The following is a 21,369-nucleotide window of genomic DNA, read 5'->3' on the forward strand; positions in this document are numbered from 1 at the left end:
AGAAAAATGAACACAAGTGCGTAAACATACACCCAAGAGGTGTCATTGTGACTGTATAAAAGTGAACTTAAAAGTGTTATCTAAATTATAAATACACCCCTAAATGAAATTCAGAGATACATAACCTTCTAACCTCAGAGTGTATCAAAATCATACAAAAGCCCTGGCTTATGTGGCTCAGTGGGTTGAGTGCCAGCCTGCGACCTAAAAGGTCACTAGTCCAATTCCTTGTCAGGGCTCATGCCCTGGGTTGTAGACCAGGTCCCTGGCTGGGGGATGCATGAAAGGCAGCTGATCAATTGATGATTCTCTCGCACATCGATGTTTCTCTCCCCCTCTTTTTCTCTCCCTTCCCTTCTCTCTAAAAATTAAACAAAATCTTGGACTTCCGCCAAGATGGAGGCATAGGTGGACACACTGTGCCTTCTCCCACAACCAAGTTTGGATACAACAAAAGTTTTGGAGAACTAAGACACACCCAGAGACCAGAAAACCGAATTATACGGAAGTCCGACAGCTACGAACCGTTCAAAGGGGAGGGTAAGAGAGGCAGAGCCAGCAGCGGAGCAGGGTCGGGAAGGACAGACCTAGGAGCGCAGGCAGCCCGGACCTAGTTGGGGTGTGGGGCAGACTGACCAAGGTCGCATATTCGCGCGCAGTGAGACGGACCACGCAGGCCCCAGGGGGCGAACCCAGTGGTGGAGGGCTGACAGTGGTGGCACACTCGCGTGCAGTGGAATGAAACACATGGGCCTGGTGATGGTGGTGACTGCGGCGCCAGTGGGGGACGCGGCAGCAGGCGGCAGAGGGAAGCCATTGTCCCTCTTTGACCCCGCCCCCACATACAACGTCACAACCCAGAGACTGAGTTGCCCTGCTCTGGTGAAAACCTAGGGCTCCGTTCCTGCTACTTACAAGGCACGAACAGCCCAAAAGATGGTGCAAGAACTCAAAGTCCCAGAGCCAATAACTCTAAGCGACCAACAGATTGCCAGCCTCTCAGAAGCCCAATTTAAGGCACTATTTATCAGGATGCTCACAGAATTGGTAGATTACAGTCACAAATTAGAGGAACTTAGTCACAAATTAGAGGAACATATGAAGGCTAAACTAATTGAAATGAAGGGAGATGTCCAGGAAACCAATATCGATGGAAAGGAAAATGGGACTCAAATCAAGGGAGTGGACCAGAAGGAAGAACGAAACATCCAACCAGAAAATAGTAAAGAAACAAGAATTCAAAAAAATGAGGAGAGGCTTAGGAACCTCCAGGACATCTTTAAACGTTCCAACATCCGGATTATAGGGGTACCAGAAGGGGGAAAGAAACAGCCACGAGTGGAAAACTTATTTGAACAAATAATAAAGGAGAACTTCCCCAGTCTGGCAAAGGAAATAGACTTCCAGGAAATCCAGGAAGCTCAGAGAGTGCCAAAGAAGTTGGACCCAAGAAGGAACACACCAAGGCACATCATAATTACATTAGCCAAGACTAAAATGAAGGAGAGAATCCTAGAAGCAGCAAGGGATAAGGGGACAGTCACCTACAAAGGAGTACCCATCAGACTGTCAGCGGATTTCTCAAAAGAGACCTTACAGGCAAGAAGGGGCTGGAAAGAAGTATTCCAAGTCATGAAATCCAAAGACCTACAGCCAAGATTGCTTTATCCAGCAAAACTTTCATTTAGAATGGAAGGACAGATAAAGTGCTTCTCAGACAAGGTCAAGTTCAAGGAGTTCATCATCACCAAGCCCTTATTATATGAAATGCTAAAGGGACTTATATAAGAAAGAGATGATGAAAAATATCAACAGTGAAAGGACAGCAAACACACAGTTATTAACAACCACTCCTAAAACAAAAGCAAACCAAGAGGACAGCTAGATCAGGAGTGGAACCATAGAAATGAAGAACACATGGAGGGTTAGCAACAGGGGGGTGGGAGGAGGAGAAGGGGGGAGAAGGCACAGAAAATAGCATCGATGGTAGGTAGAAAATAGATAGGGGGGAGGGCGAGAATAGTGGGGGAAATATAGAATCTAAAGAAGTTGAGACACGTGGTTATAAACTAAGGGGGGAGAATGGTGGGGGAGGGAGTGTGCAGGTGGAGGGGAATGAAGGGGGGAATAGAACAACTGTAATGGTATAGTCAATAAACTATATTTTTAAAAAAACCCAAAATCTTTTTAAAAAACCACACAAAAATAGGCTGCCTTTATATTAACAGAGCACTAAAGTCTGGGCTCAGATAATTACCAACAGGTTTCTGTGACAGTGCCAGTGTCCTGAGGATATGAAAAATCCAATGCCTACAGTGCCCTCCCCTACTCCTGTCTCAGTTGTGATGACTAATAACATCATCCAAAACTTTCAAAACTGATGAGAACCAGGGCTCTTTCGGAGCTACTTGGAAAGATGACTAAGGCACATTATGAAAAACAGAGAATTCTAATTCTCAAGTGTCATGGTCAAAACAACCCCAAGTCTCAAAACAGCCTCATCTTTTGTTTTTAAAAACCTAATTTAATTGCTTTTATAGCTATTTAATTGCTTTCCATGTCATAGACAGACAGGCTGGATTGACCTCATTTCCCTCTCTGGTTGTAAGATACATAATTGTATAAATGTACCTTGAGGTATTTTTCCCTCAGTTCATGGATAGTTGGATCCTCTCCAATACTTCCTAGTACAAACACTGCTGAAGTGAACAGCCTCGTGTTAAACCTTTCTGTACTGTGCAAGATCTCAGTAGGACAAACCTCTTAGAAGTCTAATTGCTGGATCATGCTTAAAATTTACATGTTTGGAGTTTTTTTCCAGAAAAAGATCTCCTAAGTTACATTCCAATAGGCAATGCACAAACTACTTAAAATTTTTAACACAAACATGACATTGTGAATTTACAAGGTAGTTAGTTGGCATAATAATCTACAGTATGGGTTCATCATTATTGACTTAACCATTTGCCTACAATTTGCTACAGGTAGACTCTGAAGCTGTCACTGGCTTTTCCCTGTTATAAATAACCTTATAGCTGACAGACACATTTACAACTAAGGGAGTTTCTGAATTTCTGTACTTTACAAAAGTGCCAGTTCTCTCCTGTACTCCAGCTGCTGTGAGTGACAGGGTCGGTTATCTGACCCTGCCTATTTAGAAGCCTGTTCCTGTGCCTGAGGCACACAAACACCTCAGGGGTCCAACTGCACCCCTCTCAACTGGTGACTCAAATGCTCCATAAGACACCAAAGCAGGGCCCCCACACTCAATAACGAGCACCAACAGAAATTACCTCCTGGCTGGAGGCTGAGTCACCAACCAAAAAACAATCAAGAAAAAAGTATTTTAGAATTAGAGTGTTATTTTTCAGCATCAAACTTACTTTGTTCCAAAAATCCAGAAAAAGAGACATATTTTATTCGCAACAGATGGGTTTAATGCAACTGATGTTTTTTAAGAGCACAGTATAAAAAGTCCTGTCCTCAGATTCGGTTCCCTTGACTCTGGTCCCATCCACTGCTGATTAACTGTGAGAACACATACTTCCTTGTTTATTAACAACAATGAAGAACGTTGTGACTACTAGGGGCCAACTTTTTCCTGCTCCCAAACCTGGGGTAGAGATGTTCCCACCAGAAATAATGGCTCACTGAGGTTACAGTACTTATTACAGGTAAACAACTCCTGCCTGAGCTGAAATCACAGGTGTACTATTTTACCCACCAGGTTAGGAAAAACAGGTGTTCATGGAGGCCTGGGAAGTGAGTACTGTCAGACACTGTGAAGGCAGTGGGAGCAAGTGCTGCCACCATTGACTATGAGCTTTCCTCAGTGATATGTGACCCAGCCATTCTGATCACCTATCCAGGTATATCCAGGTGAGCTGGTCCAAAGATGCTCAGCACTTATAATGCTATATAACAGTTGGACACTGCAAACAACCTGCCTGACTATAGGGAGATGATTTCATCTTGAATCATCTTGATGATTACACTTGATGCACAATGATATTTCAGTCAATGACTGTGGTCCCATGAGATTACAATGAAGCTGAAAATTCCTATTGCTAAGTGACGTTGTAGCAGTTACAATGCCGTAGTGCTTGATAATGATCATAAATGACTACGATGCTCAGGTATGGACTTACTATACTACACTTTTAGTTGTTATTTTACAGTGCAGTCTTTCTATTTATAAAAAAGTACATCAAGTATTTATTGCATCTTTTGATTGCATTATTTTCTCTTGTGCTTGATTTAACCTCATGTCACTTTATAAATTTAGTGTAGTCTAAGTGTACAGTGTTTACAAGGTCACAGTTACACATAAGTTACACACAGAACATAAGTTAACCCATAGATGAAGTGAATTGCTGTGGTGAGGGGAAAAGGCTGGTGGGGAAAAAATGTAAAGAGAAAGATGAGAAGAAGGACAAGAGGGAAAGCGGAAGGGAAGCAGAGAAGAAAAAAGGAAGGAAAGAAGATTGCATTGCAACGTGGAAAGAAACTTAATTTATATAAAATTTTGTGGGCATTTACTACTTTTTGATAATTCATTTCCACCAACTAGATAATTTCATTCAATAAAATCTCCTCAAATTTTTCAAGTCATATATGTCTCTGTCTAATTAGTGCTGTGCTAAGATCCCAGGTCAGGGCCTCTGGGAAGATAAATGGCAGTAATGGGTGATGGTTAACTCCATACACACCAACTAGGGCTCAGAGAAGTAAAGTGACTTAACTAAGGTCACACTGCTAGAGTACATGACAAAGCCAAGATTTTAATCCAAAGACACATTTTTTCCATTATGCTCAATGCTTTTCTACATGTCTATTTCAATGAATGAAGGAGTGACTGAAGGAAGGAACTACCCATTTTCACACAGAGCGGCCTTCAGTGCTTCCAGAGGTTTTGCAGTCTAGAAAAGCACAGAAAAACTGTCTCACTTACCCATATTCCTTGAGCTTGGCAGAAATTCAATCACAGTGCTCTGAGCTAGGATCCAATTTCTTCAAATGTCAAACTACCTGATTATAAAGAGTCTTTTGTCCTATCTTCTTCTTCTACTGCACAGTAATGCCCCAGGCATTCACATTGACTTGCCACTCACTCACTGACTCACACAGAGCAATTTCCAGGCCTGCAGGCTCCCTTTCTGGTGAGTACCCTAAAGGTGTACCATCTACAGTATTAAGGACATAACAGGCTGTACACGTTTGCAGCCTGGGAGCACTAGGCTCTACCACACAGCTGAGGTGTGTAGGAGGCTGTACTATTCAGGTGTATACTCTGATATTCATGATGATGAAATCACCTAATGACATGTTTTTCAGAATGTGCCCTGCTGTTAAGCCACACACGACTGTACTTGTATATGCAGTCATTAAAAAGATCAAGGTGCTTACATGAGAACTCTCTAAGACTTATGGTTTAGGAAAAAAACCAAGTTACTACATAATACAAATGATATGGCACCATTTAATTGTGGCAGAAATCCACAAATCACTACCACAGATTTCTAAGGTGTATTTGAGTCTGTAGATAAATACATAAAAGTATATTTATACACAAAAGCATTAAAAGAGGTGTGAAAAGTGACTTACACCTAATGGATGCAATGCTTCTCTCTGGAAACAGAAGAGGATGCGAAGTTGCTCAAGGAGACTTCAGTTTTATTTGCACTGTTTGCATTTCTTAACTATAAGAATCATTTAAGTGCATAAAATTCACTGGGGTAGATGATTCTTAAGGCCCTGCCAGCTCTAACATTCTCTAGTTCTAAAGATCTTAAAACTCAGCTGTTGAGGGGGCTAATGAACCTTACACAGAACAGGGGTCTAGGCAGTTTCATAAAAAAGAAAACATAACCTTGCCTAGAGAACAGGAAGGATTTGGTTCTTCAAAGCCAGAGAGCACAAAATAAAAATGTAATAGCAGTAAGAAAAATAAATTTCCTGGAAACTTCCAGCCAAGATGGAAGCATAGGTAGACTCACTGTGCCTCCTCACACAACCAAAATAAGGTCAACAAAAATTTAGACACAAAATAACAACCAGAACTGACAAAAAATTGAACTGTATGGAAGTTGGACAACCAAGGAGTTAAAATAGGCACATTCATACAGACCAGTAGGCAGGGTGAAGTTGGGCAGCCAGGTGGAAAGGGATCGCAGCACAAAAAGTGGTGGCATAGGGCACCCAAGACACCCCAGATGCACAAAATGGCAGCGAGCAGACCCTGGATGCTCAGACAACTGCTGGCAGATCCCGGGGCGCAGGGTACCAAGAGGTAAACCCAGCAAAGCGGCAATTGTGAAGAGAGACACTGTACGCAAGGCAGCTGGCTGACCTGGCAGTCCCACCTTTGTTCTCAGATAAGCCAGGGGAAAACAGGCAGCAAGGCTGACCTCACAACCCAGGGCCCCAGCATGGGAACATAAAGCCTAAAAGCACCGACTGAAAACACCTGTGGGGGTTGAGGCTCAGAGAGAGACTCCCAGCCTCACAGGAGAGTTCGCTGGAGAGACCCACAGGGTCCTAGAACATACACAAACCCACCCACATGGGAATCAGCACCATAAAGGCTCAGTTTGCTTGGGGGAAGTGGCAGAAGGGACTGAAATCCGAGAGAGTGGCGTAAGAGCCATTGTTCCCTCTCGGACCCCACCCCCACATACAGAGTCACAACACAGCGACTGGGTTGCCCTGCCCTGGTGAACACCTAAGGCTCCACCCCTCACTACATAACAGGCACACAAGACCAAAAAAAATGGCCCTAATGGAAGAAAAGATCAACGCTCCATAGCAAATACAACTAAGTGACCAAGAGATAGCCAGCCTATCAGATGAACAGTTCAAAGCACTGGTAATCAGGATGCTCACAGAATTGGTTGAATCTGCTCGCAAATTAAATGAAAAAATGAAAGCTACATTAAGTGAAATGAAGGAAAATGCACAGGGAACCAACAGTGATGGAAAGAAAACTGGGACTCAAATCAATGCAGTGGAACACAAGGTAAAAAGAAACAACCAAACAGAAAATGAAGAAACAAAAATTCAAAAAAATGAGGAGAGGCTTAGGAACCTCCAGGACATCTTTAAACGTTCCACCATCCGGATTATAGGGGTACCAGAAGGGGAAAAGAAACAGCCACGAGTGGAAAACATATTTGAACAAATAATAAAGGAGAACTTCCTCAGTCTGGCAAAGGAAATAGACTTCCAGGGAGTGCAGGAAGCTCAGAGAGTCCCAAAGAAGTTGGACCCAAGGAGGAACACACCAAGGCACATCATAATTACATTACCCAAGATGAAAATAAAGGAGAGAATCCTAGAAGCAGCGAGAGATAGGGGGACAGTCACCTACAAAGGAGTTCCCATGAGACTGTCAGCTGATTTCTCAAAAGAGACTTTACAGGCAAGAAGGGGTTGGAAGGAAGTATTTCAAGTCATGAAGGGCAAGGACCTACATCCAAGATTGCTCTATCCAGCAAAACTTTCATTTAGAATGGAAGGGCAGATAAAGCACTTCTCAGATAAGGTCAAATTCAAGGAGTTCATTATCACCAAGCCTTTATTTTATGAAATGTTAAAGGGACTCATCTAAGTAAAATAAGATAAAAAACATGTATGGTAAAATGACAGCAAAGTCACAATTATTAACAACCAGACCTAAAACAAAAACAAACTAAGTAAAGAGCTGGAACAGGAACAGAACCATAGAAACAGCGATCACATGGAGGGTTAGCAACAGGAGAGTGGGAGAAGAGAGGGGGGAAAGAGACAGAGAATAAGTAGTATAGATGGTAGGTAGAAAATAGGAGGGAGCAAGAATAGTAAGAGAAATGTAGAAGCTAAAGAACCTTTGACACATGGACATGAACTAAATGGAGGGAATGTGGGTGGGAGAGGGGTGTGCAGGGTAGAGAGGAAAGAACAGGGGCAAATGGGACAAATGTAATAGCATAATTAATAAAATGTACTTAAAAATAAGTAAATAAACTAAATTTCCTGGGATATGCCAGAAGTGAGGTTGGACATGTGAATAATGTCTCTGCAGTTTCTTTGGAATATAAAATGTTATGGCTGCCATTTTTATATCACTGTTTTTATCACTGTCACAGCAAACAAGGCCTTCAGATCTTACACGAGGAGGCACCTGTCGCTCCCAGAGGCCTTCTCCATACATCAACAGCTGCATTCAGCAAGTGGATGTTATAAAGTGTGTTTTTTCCATCTTCACTTCTATAGACTTTAGGAGCTATGGCTCTGTGTCAGCCCACTCTGCCCTCCTGGCCAACAATAAACCATGCCCAAGAACAAATAAAAGAAAGGGGATGAAGTGGGAACACAGAGTCATGCTCTGGGATGGGAAGAGGCCAACAATGCTGTGTGGCTGCCCCACTCTGGGCCATGTGCACTTAGAGGTTTCGTGCAATGTCTAAGAAAAGCAGATTAAATATAGCAGCAAAAAACTAGAAACTGTCTAAGTATCCCACAAGAGGAAATGCTTAAAGAAATGGGGTATATCCATACAAAGGGCTTCCATGAAGCCATTAAAAATACGATAAACTAGATCCATATTTACTGATGTGTGAAGACATGCACGACCTTGATTGCCCAGAAAAAAACAGGTAACTAGAGCACAGAGAGCATGGTCCTATTGTCATAAATTCTCTAAGTATTGATTTGCATCTGTATTTATACTGAAATATAGAAAAGTCTTAAATATACACTAAGACCTTAATAGCAATTTTTAAATTTTTTAATATATTTTATTGATTATGCTATTACGGTTGCCCGATTTCCCCCTTTCATTCCCCTCCACTCTGCACACCGTCTCCCACCCACATTCCCCCCTTTAGTTCATGTCCATGTGTCAAAGGTTCTTTAGCTTCTACATTTCCCACACTATTTTTGCCCCCTCCTGTCTATTCTCTACCTACCATCTATGCTACTTATTCTCTGCACCTTTTCCCTCTCTCTCCTCCTCCCACTCCCCTGTTGCTAACCCTCCATGTGATCGCTGTTTCTGTGAATCTTCCAGTTCTAGTTGTTTGCTTAGTTCATTTTTGTTTTTTAGGTTCAGTTGTTGATAGTTGTGAGTTTGTTGTCATTTTACTGTTCATATTTCTGATCATCTTCTTTTTCTGAGATAAGTCCCTTAAACATTTCATATGATAAGGGCTTGGTGATAATGAACTCCTTGAATTTGACTTTATCTGAGAAGTGCTTTATCTGCCCTTCCATTCTAAATGAAAGTTTTGCTGGATAGAGCAATCTTGGATGTAGGTCCTTGACCTTCATGACTTGAAATACTTCCTTCCAACCCCTTCTTGCCTGTAAAGTCTCTTTTGAGAAATCAGCTGACAGTCTGATGGGAACTCCTTTGTAGGTGACTGTCCCCCTATCTCTCGCTGCTTCTAGGATTCTCTCCTTCATTTTCATCTTGGGTAATGTAATTATGATGTGCCTTGGTGTGTTCCTCCTTGGGTCCAACTTCTTTGGGACTCTCTGAGCTTCCTGCACTCCCTGGAAGTCTATTTCCTTTGCCAGACTGAGGAAGTTCTCCTTTATTATTTGTTCAAATAGGTTTTCCACTCGTGGCTGTTTCTTTTCCCCTTCTGGTACCCCTATAATCCGGATGGTGGAACGTTTAAAGATGTCCTGGAGGTTCCTAAGCCTCTCCTCATGTTTTTGAATTCTTGTTTCTTCATTTTCTGTTTGGTTGTTTCTTTTTACCTTGTGTTCCACTGCATTGATTTGAGTCCCAGTTTTCTTTCCATCACTGTTGGTTCCCTGTGCATTTTCCTTCATTTCACTTAATGTAGCTTTCATTTTTTCATTTAATTTGCGAGCAGATTCAACCAATTCTGTGAGCATCCTGATTACCAGTGCTTTGAACTGTTCATCTGATAGGCTGGCTATCTCTTGGTCACTTAGTTGTATTTGCTATGGAGCGTTGATCTTTTCTTCCATTAGGGCCATTTTTTTTGGTCTTGTGTGCCTGTTATGTAGTGAGGGGTGGAGCCTTAGGTGTTCACCAGGGCAGGGTAACCCAGTCACTGTGTTGTGACTCTGTATGTGGGGGTGGGGTCCGAGAGGGAACAATGGCTCTTACGCCACTCTCTCGGATTTCAGTCCCTTCTGCCACTTCCCCCAAGCAAACTGAGCCTTTATGGTGCTGATTCCCATGTGGGTGGGTTTGTGTATGTTCTAGGACCCTGTGGGTCTCTCCAGCGAACTCTCCTGTGAGGCTGGGAGTCTCTCTCTGAGCTTCAACCCCCACAGGTGTTTTCAGTCGGTGCTTTTAGGCTTTATGTTCCCATGCTGGGGCCCTGGGTTGTGAGGTCGCCTTGCTGCCCATTTTCGCCTCGTTTATCTGCACACAAATGTGTGACCGAGGTCAGCCAGGCACCTTGCACACCTCACTGTATCTGACCCCATTGGCACCCCATGCCCAGGGTCTGCCAGCCGCAGCTTTTTTCCTGCTGCCACCTGTCTACACCAGCCATCAACTCCGTCCTTCCTACCAATCTGGGTGAATGGTTGTCGGACTTCCATATAGTTCAATTTTCTGTCAGTTCCAGTTGTTTTTTTTGTTTCTAAATTTCTGTTGTCCTCAATTTTGGCTGTGCGAGGCGGCACAGTTTGTCTACCTATGCCTCCATCTTGGCTGAAAGTCCTTAATAGAAATTGTATCTGTACTTTCATTGTTTTCTGCAAGGAAGACAAATTACTTCTATGATCAATAAAACAAATTACTATAAAAGAAACAAAGCTGAAAAACCTGAAGAAATCTTTGTCAAAAACAGTAGCAGCAGCTGATTCCTCTTCAACCAGTGAGATTCAGAGACATGGCTAGAGCGGACACGATGGGAAGGCTGGAGACAATAACAACAAAGCAAAAGCAATAGGATGACATGATGCCCTGGACTCCTGGGAGCCCCTCCCTGACAGGATCCTGGCAACCTTGTTAGGTGCAGACAGGCAGGTACGACAGTTCCCAGTCCCTTGATGAGATACCGGAGGCTCAGAAAGCAGGGAGGTAACTTGCCTACAGACATGGAGACCCAGGACTCACACCCAAACTTGTCGAGCCCAGTTGCCTGCTCTTTCACAAAAAGAATTAGATCCAAACATAGAGTGTGACCACATAACCCAGCAATTCCTAAGTATCTACGCAAAAGAAATAAAAGCATGTCCACACCAAGATTTGTGTAGCACTGTTCATAATATCCAAAAAGGAGAAACAACCCAAATGTGCATCAGCTAATGAATGGATTAACAAAAGGTGGTCTATTCATATGATGGAGTAATATTCAGCAATAAAAAAGAAGGAAGTACTGACAGTCACAACATGGGTGAGTGTGGAAAACACTATGCTGAGTGAAAGCAGCCAGACACAAAAGGCCACATATTAGATAATCCTATTTATATGAAATGTCCAGAAAAGGTGAACACAGAGACTGAAAGTAGATTAGTGGTTGCCAGAGGTTGGGTTGGATGGGAACACTGAGGGTGGTGGCTAAAAGGTATGGGGTTTCTTTTTAGGGTAATGAAAATGGGCTAAAATTGATGTGGTGATGTGGATGCATCATATATGAATATACCAAAAGCCACTGAATCATACATTTTAAATGGGTAGATTGTATGGCATATGAATTCTATTTCATTAATGATGTTAAAAAATTTTACAAAATAAAATAAAAGGGGGATCCTTATGTCCCAACATTTCCACAAATGATGTGGGCATTTTAGCACAAGTACATTCTTTGGAAAGATGAGTATCCACAGCCTGACTTGAATCTCCTATGCCTCCTTTTGTCCTCAGCCCAGGTCACCAGGTGGCCCTGTCCAGTGCCAGTATCACTCTTTTTCCTTCATCTACCCAGCAGGCCCTTATCTTGTTGGAGGTCCAAAGCTGTTTGAACCAAGGATGCCTAAGCTTCCCTTTCTAAGTGTGCATTCCCAGAGGTGCACGTAGAGCACAGAACTGACCACAGAGCATCCTGTGGTCAGTCACTGGGCAGGGGAGGAAGCCCAGTGCTGCCAGGGTATGGCCTCTCAGGGCTCAGGTGGGCAGAGATGCCTCTTTCCTTAGTGAGTCATCAAACACTGGCTCCTTCGTGTCATTCTGGGGGATAGCTGTCCCTTGACTAAGCTCTGAGCTGCATGGTTGAAATGATCAGTGTCATCACCTAGTCAGCTGACAAGGGCATGGGAAGTAGTGGTGCCCATGCATCGTGGGGGGCCACAGATGCTATTGCAACAACTTTGTAGGATAACTAGCAATGCCTAGCCAAGTTCTAAACCCACAAACACTTGCTTCAGCCCTTCCAACACTAGGGGTTTTAGCCGGCCGCACACACCTACACGGGCACAAAAACATACACACAGGGATAATATGGAAGCACTGTTTTTACTATGAAGAACCTGGAAACGACCTCAAAAACCAAGAGGATTGGCTATATATATTATGCTGCTTCCAGTCAATGGCATGATATTTAGCCATTAAAAAAATACGGACAGAATACGCAAGACTATATATGCGGCAGTTGTGAAGGGCACCAAGTGGTTAAATTCAGAGGCTCAGGCTTACTATCTGTCAAATGCTAATCATCAAGGTTTTCCATGGAGGTTAAATAAACTGGTATGAGTAACACCTGCAGACATAGATAGACAAACACACACACACACACACACACACACACACACACACACTCTGCCTGCTGGGAAAGTTCTGGCTGGTATGTTTGTCCTTGCAAGAAAAGATAGCCCCCCAGGGAACAGATCAGAGGTGGGAGGCTTTTCAATGTACAGTATATCATTTTTATAGTTTTAATTATTTTTATCTTGTTCATATAATATTTACATATTATAAAATTTAAGCTTTTAAAAAGTTTGCCTAGATATCTGTAGAAGCACATTTATTATAGCACTGATTATGACAGGGGGCAAAAAAGAAATGAAAGCTCAAGCAGGGGGCTGCCTAAATAAGTCCACGCACCTCAGATGACAGAATACAATTTAATCCACCTTAAAAAAGAGATCTGTGTGTGCTGATGTGGAGTGATCCCCAAGGTATTTTCAGGCCTAAAAAACAGTATTTTAAAATACAATTTCCCACTCTCTTAAAAAAATGTAAAACACAGATATACTTATTCTGGAAAACAGAAATGAGAGAGAAGGAGAAAAGAGCAAGTCACTTCTTACCCAAAACTATCTCTGTTGGCCCAGTTTGATGTCTCAGTTGGTTGGAGCATTATTCTGTTATGCCAATGATGTGGATTTGATCTCTGGTTAGGGCACATGCAAGAATCAATCAATAACTCCTGACTGGTGTGTTTCAGTGGGTTAGATATACTTTGAGGACAGAAAGGTCATTGGTTCAATTCCTGGTCAGGGCACATGCCTGGGTTGCAGGTTTGGTCCCCGCTTGGGGAGTGCACAAGACGCAACTGATCACCCTGGCTGGTGTGGCTCAGTGGATTGTGCGTTGGCCTGCAAACCAAAGGGTCACCGGTTTGATTCCCAGTCGGGGCACATGCCTGGGTTATAGGCCAGATCCCCAGTAGGGGGTGTGTGAGAGGCAACCAAACATTGATGTTTCCCTTCCTTTCTTTCTCCCTCCCTTCTCCTCTCTCTAAAAATAAATAAATAAAATGTTTAAAAAATAAAGAGGCAACTGATCAATGTTTCTCTCCCTTTCTCTCTCCCTTCCCCACTCTCTAAAAATATTAATAAAACTTTTATTTATTTTTAAGTATGTTTTATTGATTATGCTATTACAGTTGTCCCCTATTTTCCTCTCTTTTATTCCATTCTGCCCTGTACCACACCTTCCACCAGCATTTGCCCCATTAGTTCATGTCCATGAGTCACACATATAAGTTCTTTGACTTGTCCATTTCCCATACTATGCTTAACCTCCCTCTGTCTATTTTGTACCTACCATTTATGCTTCTTAGTCCCTGTACCTTTCCCCCATTCTCCCCCGATCCATTCTCCAATGATAACCCTCCACGTGATCTCCATTTCTGAGATTCTGTTCCTGTTCTAGTTATTTGCTTAGTTTGTTTCTGTTTTTGTTTTTTAGGTTCAGTTGTTGATAGTTGTGAGTCTGTTGTCATTTTACTGTTCATAGTTTTGATCATCTTCTTTTTCTTAGATAAGTCCCTTTAACATTTCATATGATAAGGGCTTGGTGATGATGCACTCCTTTAGCTTGACCTTCTCTGGGAAGCACTTTATCTGCCCTTCCATTCTAAATGAAAGCTTTGTTGGATAGAATAATCTTGGATGAAGGTCCTTGACTTTCACGACTTTGAATATTTCTTTTCAGTCCCTTCTTTCCTGATTTTTTGAGAAATCAGCTGATAGTCTTAAGGGAACTCTTTTGTAGGTAACAGTCTCCTTTTCTCACTGCTTTTAAGAGTCTCTCCTTATCTTTAATCTTGGTTAATTTAATTAGGATGTATCTTAGGTAAATTCGACTTCTTTGAAATTCTCTGAGCTTCCTGGACTTCCTGGAAGTCTATTTCCTTCACTAGATTGGGGGAGTTTTCCTTTATTATTTTTTCCAAATAAGTTTTCAATTTCCTGCTCTTCCTCTTCCCCTTCTGGCACCTCTATGATTCAGATGTTGGAACATTTAAAGTTGTCCCAGAGGTTCCCAAGCTTCTCCTCATTTTTTTGAATCCTGTTTCTTCATTCTGTTCTGGTTGAATGTTTATTTCTTCCTTCTGCTCCAAACCATTGACTTGATTTCTGGTTTCCTTCCCTTCACTGTTCCCTATATATTTTTCTTTATTTCACTTTGCATAGCCTTCACTTTTTCCTCTATTTTGTGTCTGTACTCAATCATTTCTGTGAGCATCCTGATAACCAGTGTTTTGAACTCTGCATCTGATAGGTTGACTATCTCCTATCACTTAGTTCTTTTTCTGGATCTTTGATCTGTTCTTTCATTTGGGCCATATTTTTTGACTGGGTGTGCCTGTTATGTAGTAAGGGGCAGAATCTTAGATATTTGCCAAGGTGGGACAACCCAGGTCACTACATTGTGATGCTATATGTGGGGGTGGGCTCAGAGAGGGAATAATGCCACTCGCCCCACTTTCAGCCACTTCCCCTGCTACCCACAAGTGAATTAGGCCCACCTGATTCCTAGGTGTGTGGGCTTGTGTATGTTCTAGGACCCTATGAGTCTCTCCAATAAACTCTTCGAACTCTTCTGTGAGGCTGGGAGTTTCTCCCGCTGCTGCAATTCTCACAGGTTTTTATAGCCAGAGGTTCTGAGGCTTTATTTCCCTGTATTGGAACCCTGGGTTTTACAGTCTGTCTTGCTCCCCAGTTGTTCCTCCTGGAATTATCTGTTTGCTAATGTAGGACCACTCAATCTGCCAAGTGCCACCTTGCCCACCCAGTCTGTCACCTTGTCTCATATCCTCTCTACCCCAGCTGTCCATCTCTGCCCCTCCTACCAGTCTGGATGTTTTCTTTAACTCCTTGGTTGTCAGACTTCCATACAGTTCAACTTTCTGGCAGTTCTTTCATTTTTTTTGTTTTTAAATTTGTTGTTATCCTTCTGTTGGTTGTGCAAGGAAGCAAAGCATATCTACCTATGCTTCCGTCTTGGCCAGAAGTCAAAAATAAATAAAATCTTTTTAAAAAGTAAAATATATATCATGTAGATCATCAAAGTCCCCTTAACTGCATTCTCTCCCTCAGAGAGAATCACTGTTGACTGCTGGATGCAATTTTCGGTAAGTTTTTGCCATGCAAAAAATAATATATGTATATAGACATGTTTTTTTGATAAAAGTGGGATCATATTATATTTCCACTTGCTTTTTACTTATCAGCATGTATAAACAAAACAGCACATGAAAATCAAAACAGATGGTTTTATAAATCAGCACTGTGCCAAGGACTTGTCACAGATTTCTTTCTCCCATAAAATATTTATATATCTTGGCCTAGTGTTCAACTCAAATCACATAGAAAGGTCATCTCTGTTCTAATATAAATAGAGCCCTCTGTTTGAACCATAGTCTATAAATAGGCTCCTCTGAATGGACCTTTGGGCCATTTATATATTTTCTTTATTACAAACAATAGAAACAAAGCACATCTTTGAATATTTAAATCTGAGCACTTGTACAAACATTTCTCTATTGGTTCTCAATAGAGGGCAGCACCTCCCCACGTGGGCTTTGCAAATATATTATGGAGAACATTTTGGGTTGTCATAACAAGTGGGGGAAATGGGGCATTTTGTGATCTGGGGCCAGGCATGCTGAATATCCAATAAGAGCTGTCCCTCTCAAAATGCCAACAGCACCCCGGGTGGGAACATTTTGGCAGAGGATGAATTTTGGAGATGGAATTGCCATTTGAGCTATAAATATTTTTATTTTATAACAACTGTGAAATGGCCCACCAGGATTTATGTTTTATGTAAATACTATCATATCTTCTCTCTGTCCTTTTGAAACACAGCACCCACACTGAAGTGAGCTCACAGCATTCGACCATCACCTCGCTGATACCAAACAGAGCACCTACCATGTGCACAGCATGGCTTGAGGCACTGGGATGAGCAATAAACCAGCACAGGTCCTCCATCATGAAGCTCACATCCTAAACCCAAACCTCTTTGTCTGGATCACTCAGTCTACTTCCTTTAAAATCTTTACCATACTGTGTTTCTGTGTTCAGAGACTGTGTCCCTCTACATCTGAGACCCTTCAGCTTGGGGACCCACCCAGTGTTTGCCCAAAGGCCCCAACCAGACCCCCAGTTCCTGAGAACAGGCTGATGGGGATAGAGCCCCTCCTGGGTCTGCCCTCTAGGAGGCCACCGGGATCCTCCTGCTCTGGAAAACGCCCCTCTTCTCTGCTGACCCCCACCTTCCTCATCCCATGCCCTGGCTAGAAATGACTGGATAAGAGGTGGAGAATGCCTGACTCAGGCTAGGCCAAGCAGATTCTATTCATGGAATTGGGAGGAAGAAGGTCAAATGTGTCTTTGCATGTGGCTCCATCTGGAATGAGGGGATCATGGGCTTTTGAGGGGTCCACTTTCCCACCGTGTAGACTGAAGGGCAGAGAAGAATAAAAAATAAGCAGAGAGATTGAGCGACAAGATAGACAGAGATAGTACTACTGCTTTCAGGGTCCTGGATCTGTCCCCTTGAAAGCCAGACAGCCCTTCTATCCCTGAGTCCCAAGAAATAATCATAGACTTTTACAGAAAATTCCCCTTTTCCCTTAAACTAGTGTGAGCTGGTTTCTGTTTCAGTAGCCCCCTCAGGCCCCTCTGGGACAACATAGAGATCCACATGTCCTTGAGCCTTCCTGACCTAAAATGAACAGACAGCAGGCCACACAGCCCTCCTGCTCTTCCCATGAGGCTCAATCTGTTTCAGAAGCCTCCACTCAACAGGCAAGTAGGTCAAGCCACAGCCTGACACTTTAGTGGCCCCCTAACCTTAGAGGAGACCCACAGGACTATTTCTGGAGCTGCCTGCCCCAGAGGGATTCAAACTAGAATTCTGACCCTGAAAAAAAAAATATCCCACTGTCCAAAAACTAGAATTATTTTCTAAAAACAGAGTAATACAGAAGTTAGAAAAAAATAATTACAATTTCAAGTCCCTAAATGGTAACAGGCATTTTGCCTACTAGGCATTTCACCCGTTTGTGAGGATTAAATTAAATAAGGACAACAGTATTACATTTAGAATTTTTTCACCATCAGTTATAAAAAAATTCAGTAACATCCCCCTTCTTCCTCTCTTTTATACAAGCTTTGCCATGATATGAACACAAATCCCTAACAAAACAAGTGCCCTTTTCCTCAATCCAGAAAAGGGATGCCCAAACATAAGCAGTGGCTTTTTTGACTGCAACCAACACAAATGATGACATTTCACATCCCATCCTTGGAACCACACATGCAGACACTGGGTAAAATAAAAATATGTAATAACTGGTATATATGGAGAAGCTAAGCTGATCACCACATTGATGTGCGCAAACGTGTATCTATACATTCCAAAAAATAAAATCTTTATAATTTGTAGTGCCTTCCAATATTTTCTAATCTCTTCCATTCTCTTCTATTTCTTAAAAAGTTAGTCAAGGTTTTCACAACTCAAAAGTGCATCCTGAGCAGCTAAACACTGGTTGACAGTAATGAACTTGCTTTAAACCAACAATCAGCTTCACAGGCATAGACTCAGACCCAGAATTTACAGGGCTGCTCAGAGTCTAGAAACACAGGAAACACCTCAACCAGAGACCCTAATTGCCCACCTGTGTGGTAGGTGATCAGGGCTGGGGCAGACGGGGGATATGGTCCACTCACCTTAAAATTGAAGGAGCTCACTGGAGATGCACTGGAGCCATACTGCTCACTTTTCGTTAGGTTGCTGTAGTAGTTATTAACCTTAGAGTTGCCATTCTGGTGTGCCCTGATGATGGTGTGCCCATCATCAGTGATGGGGCAGATGAAGAAACCTTCATCTTCATCGCTGTCTGCCTCAAAGTCTACCTCCTGGCTGGCCCCAGGGGTCTGGCTGTCATCAATGCCTCCCAGGGGGAAGATGAGGTCTTCATCTGCCATGCTCCCACAGTGCCTGTTATGCCCCAGGGGTGGGCAGTACAGCCAGAGTTCCTGGATAAATGCTTCCGAATGGGCCCTGAAAAGGAGAAGAAAGAGAATGGGTGCAGGGTCTTGTGCAGGGAGGGGCTAGCTCACTGGCACCTCACCTGAATGCCACTGGTGATGACAAGAACCAGCTCTCAGATGGAAAACTATAGCTATCTTTTGGGGAGGCACTTGGTAGGCAGCATGCAGGGACATTTTAAAAGAACAAACCCATCAACCCAGTAATTCCACATCCAAGAACTCAGTGCTTAAAACAAGGCAGGGAAACTAAATGCTTCTTTGAGCAACTAAAGTAATTTTTTAGGACATTTAGATCAAGAGGTTCTCCTGCTTAACACCCTCCCTCAGCTTCTCTTTACATTTCTGATAAAATCCCAATGCCTTTTAAGGTCCCAAGGCCCGAGTTAACTGGCCTCTAACCACCTCTCCTCAGGCTGTGGTATCCCCAGGCACACTGGCTTTCTTCTGGTTCTGTGAATGTGAGGAACTCATTCCCCCTCAGGCCTTTGTACTTGCTACAGCTTGTGCCAAGAACACCCTTCCTAATCTTCTAACATTGAGTTCTTCCTCATCATCTAGACCTCAGGTCAAAAGTCACATTTCTAGAGAAATCTGCTCTGATTCCTCAATTCAAAGAACCCCTCTCATTCTTCAAAAGATTAAAAATAGAACTACCTTGATAACAGACTCTGCCAGCACTGCTGTCTAGGAGAAAGCTGCCCCTGCAGCTACCAGACTGATGACAGACAATTCAGTTTTGCCCCATGTGCCTTGATCCCTTTTGAGCTGCTGCCCCAGTACTGGAGCTTAGAGCCAGTGTGTCCAAATATAGTCAATCACATACCACAGTATTTAAGTTATGGGGTATCAAGAAAGGATGAACTTCATCAAAGAATTTTGCATCCTCTTCTGAGAAAAAGGCATTACCCTCAAGTAATCTATCACACTCCAAACTTCATCTCAGCATTTGCTTCCCAGTGGTCTCAACTAACTCAAAGGGCTTAATGTTATGAACTTTGACCAATACCTTCCTGTAGCAAAATTCATGAAGTCTGGGCAATAATAACCATGGCTCAGAAGTTTAAGAAATTAATTACGAAGGTAAAAAGAACAATCTTGGGAAAGAGTGATAACAGAAAAGGGACAAATGGCCAGCCATCCGCTCCTCAGAGCCATCTTGATTGCCAGAATCAACACATCTAGCAGCTTCTACAACAGAGAATTCAAGTGGGAGGACAAAACTTGCTCATTGGAGGCCCTTGTGGAGGGTATTTGGACCACATTTCTTTAACAGTGCTGGTCATATCTGAGGCAACACCAGGGTCCCTTCTGACCACATGATAGAGTAAAAGGATATCAATCCTTCAAAGAGTTCCAGCTATCCTAAACTGCTCCACACAATGGTATGAAGGAGACATTGTCTACCAAACCAACAAGTAATGTGATATAAAAAAGGAACATAAACATCACTAAGAAGTTCAGTAGTGGCTGCTCTCTGTGGCCAGAACTGACAGGAAAAGATGCTGTGGAAAGTCAGGGATCACAGAGAGCACAGGCAATGATTAGAATCTGAAAGAAGAGAAGCAGGTGATAGTATATAACCATTCAAAGCCAAGTGGGCACAATCATTATAATCAACAGCATGATCAGAGTGGCAGCCAGAGGGTTGCAGCCTGGCCCAAAGAGGTCTGAACTGGAAGGACGTCCTGTGGGATGTAATATGGGTCCACTAGATAGGTAATGTCATGGTTATCTGGCTAGATGAGTAAAAAGGTGGCTAATACTTTGGAGGCCTTGGTAAAGCACAAGCAGATGGATGAGGGTAAGAGATAAACTGTGAATATTTGGTGTTCTACTGCATCAATAAAATTTTTATGGCTCCAGTGGTTAAAAAAATTAAAATTAAAATTAAAAAAAAACCTACCATATAACCCATCAATCCCACTTCTGGGTATTTATCTGAAGAAACTCAAAGCAATGATTAAAAAGATATATGCATGTTTATTCCCACTACAATGTTATTTACAATATAGCCAAGATATGGGAACAATCCAAGTGCCAGTCAATAGACAAGTGGATAAAAAAGTGGTGGTACATATATACTATGGAATTATTACCAAGCCATAAAAAAGAATGAAAACTTGCCATCTGTAACAACATGGACGGACCTAGAGGGTATTACGCTATGTGAAATAAATCAGACAAAGACAAATGCCATATGACTTCATGTATGTGGAATCTAAAAACCAAAATAAACAAATAAAACAGAAACAGACTCATAGATACAGAGACAAACTGATGATTGCCAGAAGGAGAGGGGTTGGGGAGTGGAATGAAAAGGGGGAAAGGATTAAGATGTACAAATTGGCATTTACAAAACAGTCATGGGGAATATAGTTAATAACATTGTAATAGTTACGTATGATGCCAGGTGGATACTAGACTTATAAAGGGGGTCACTTTGTAAGTTATATAAATGTCTAATCACTATGCTATATACCTGAAACTAATAAGACATTGAATGTCAACTGTAATTGAAAAATAAAAAATTATTAAGAAACCCTCTCAAATGCATACTCAGTCACTCCTCTAGTACACAGCCCAAGCTGAAATCATCTCATTTACTTATTGTGTATGTCCCAGTGTCTCACACAGTGCCTGGCAGTGTAGGGACTCAATTCATATCCCCAGAAT

At 42.4% G+C, this 21,369-nt stretch overlaps 1 protein-coding gene across 5 annotated transcripts in view; it reads right to left on the reverse strand.

The window, feature by feature from the left end:
* Positions 1-21,369, reverse strand: part of EEF2K (eukaryotic elongation factor 2 kinase) — an 87,745-nt gene that overhangs the window by 42,605 nt on the left and 23,771 nt on the right. For all 5 annotated transcript variants that reach the window (XM_037067280.1, XM_037067279.1, XM_037067276.1 and 2 more), the window contains exon 2: positions 18,373-18,706. In XM_037067280.1, the coding sequence (XP_036923175.1) occupies positions 18,373-18,630 (258 nt within the window). In that variant the 5' untranslated portion in view covers positions 18,631-18,706. The remainder of the gene's footprint in view (positions 1-18,372; positions 18,707-21,369) is intronic.

Source organism: Sturnira hondurensis, unplaced genomic scaffold (assembly GCF_014824575.4).
Source record: "Sturnira hondurensis isolate 20B ecotype Veracruz unplaced genomic scaffold, ASM1482457v3 Scaffold0017213, whole genome shotgun sequence".
NCBI classification, from domain to species: Eukaryota; Metazoa; Chordata; class Mammalia; order Chiroptera; family Phyllostomidae; genus Sturnira; species Sturnira hondurensis.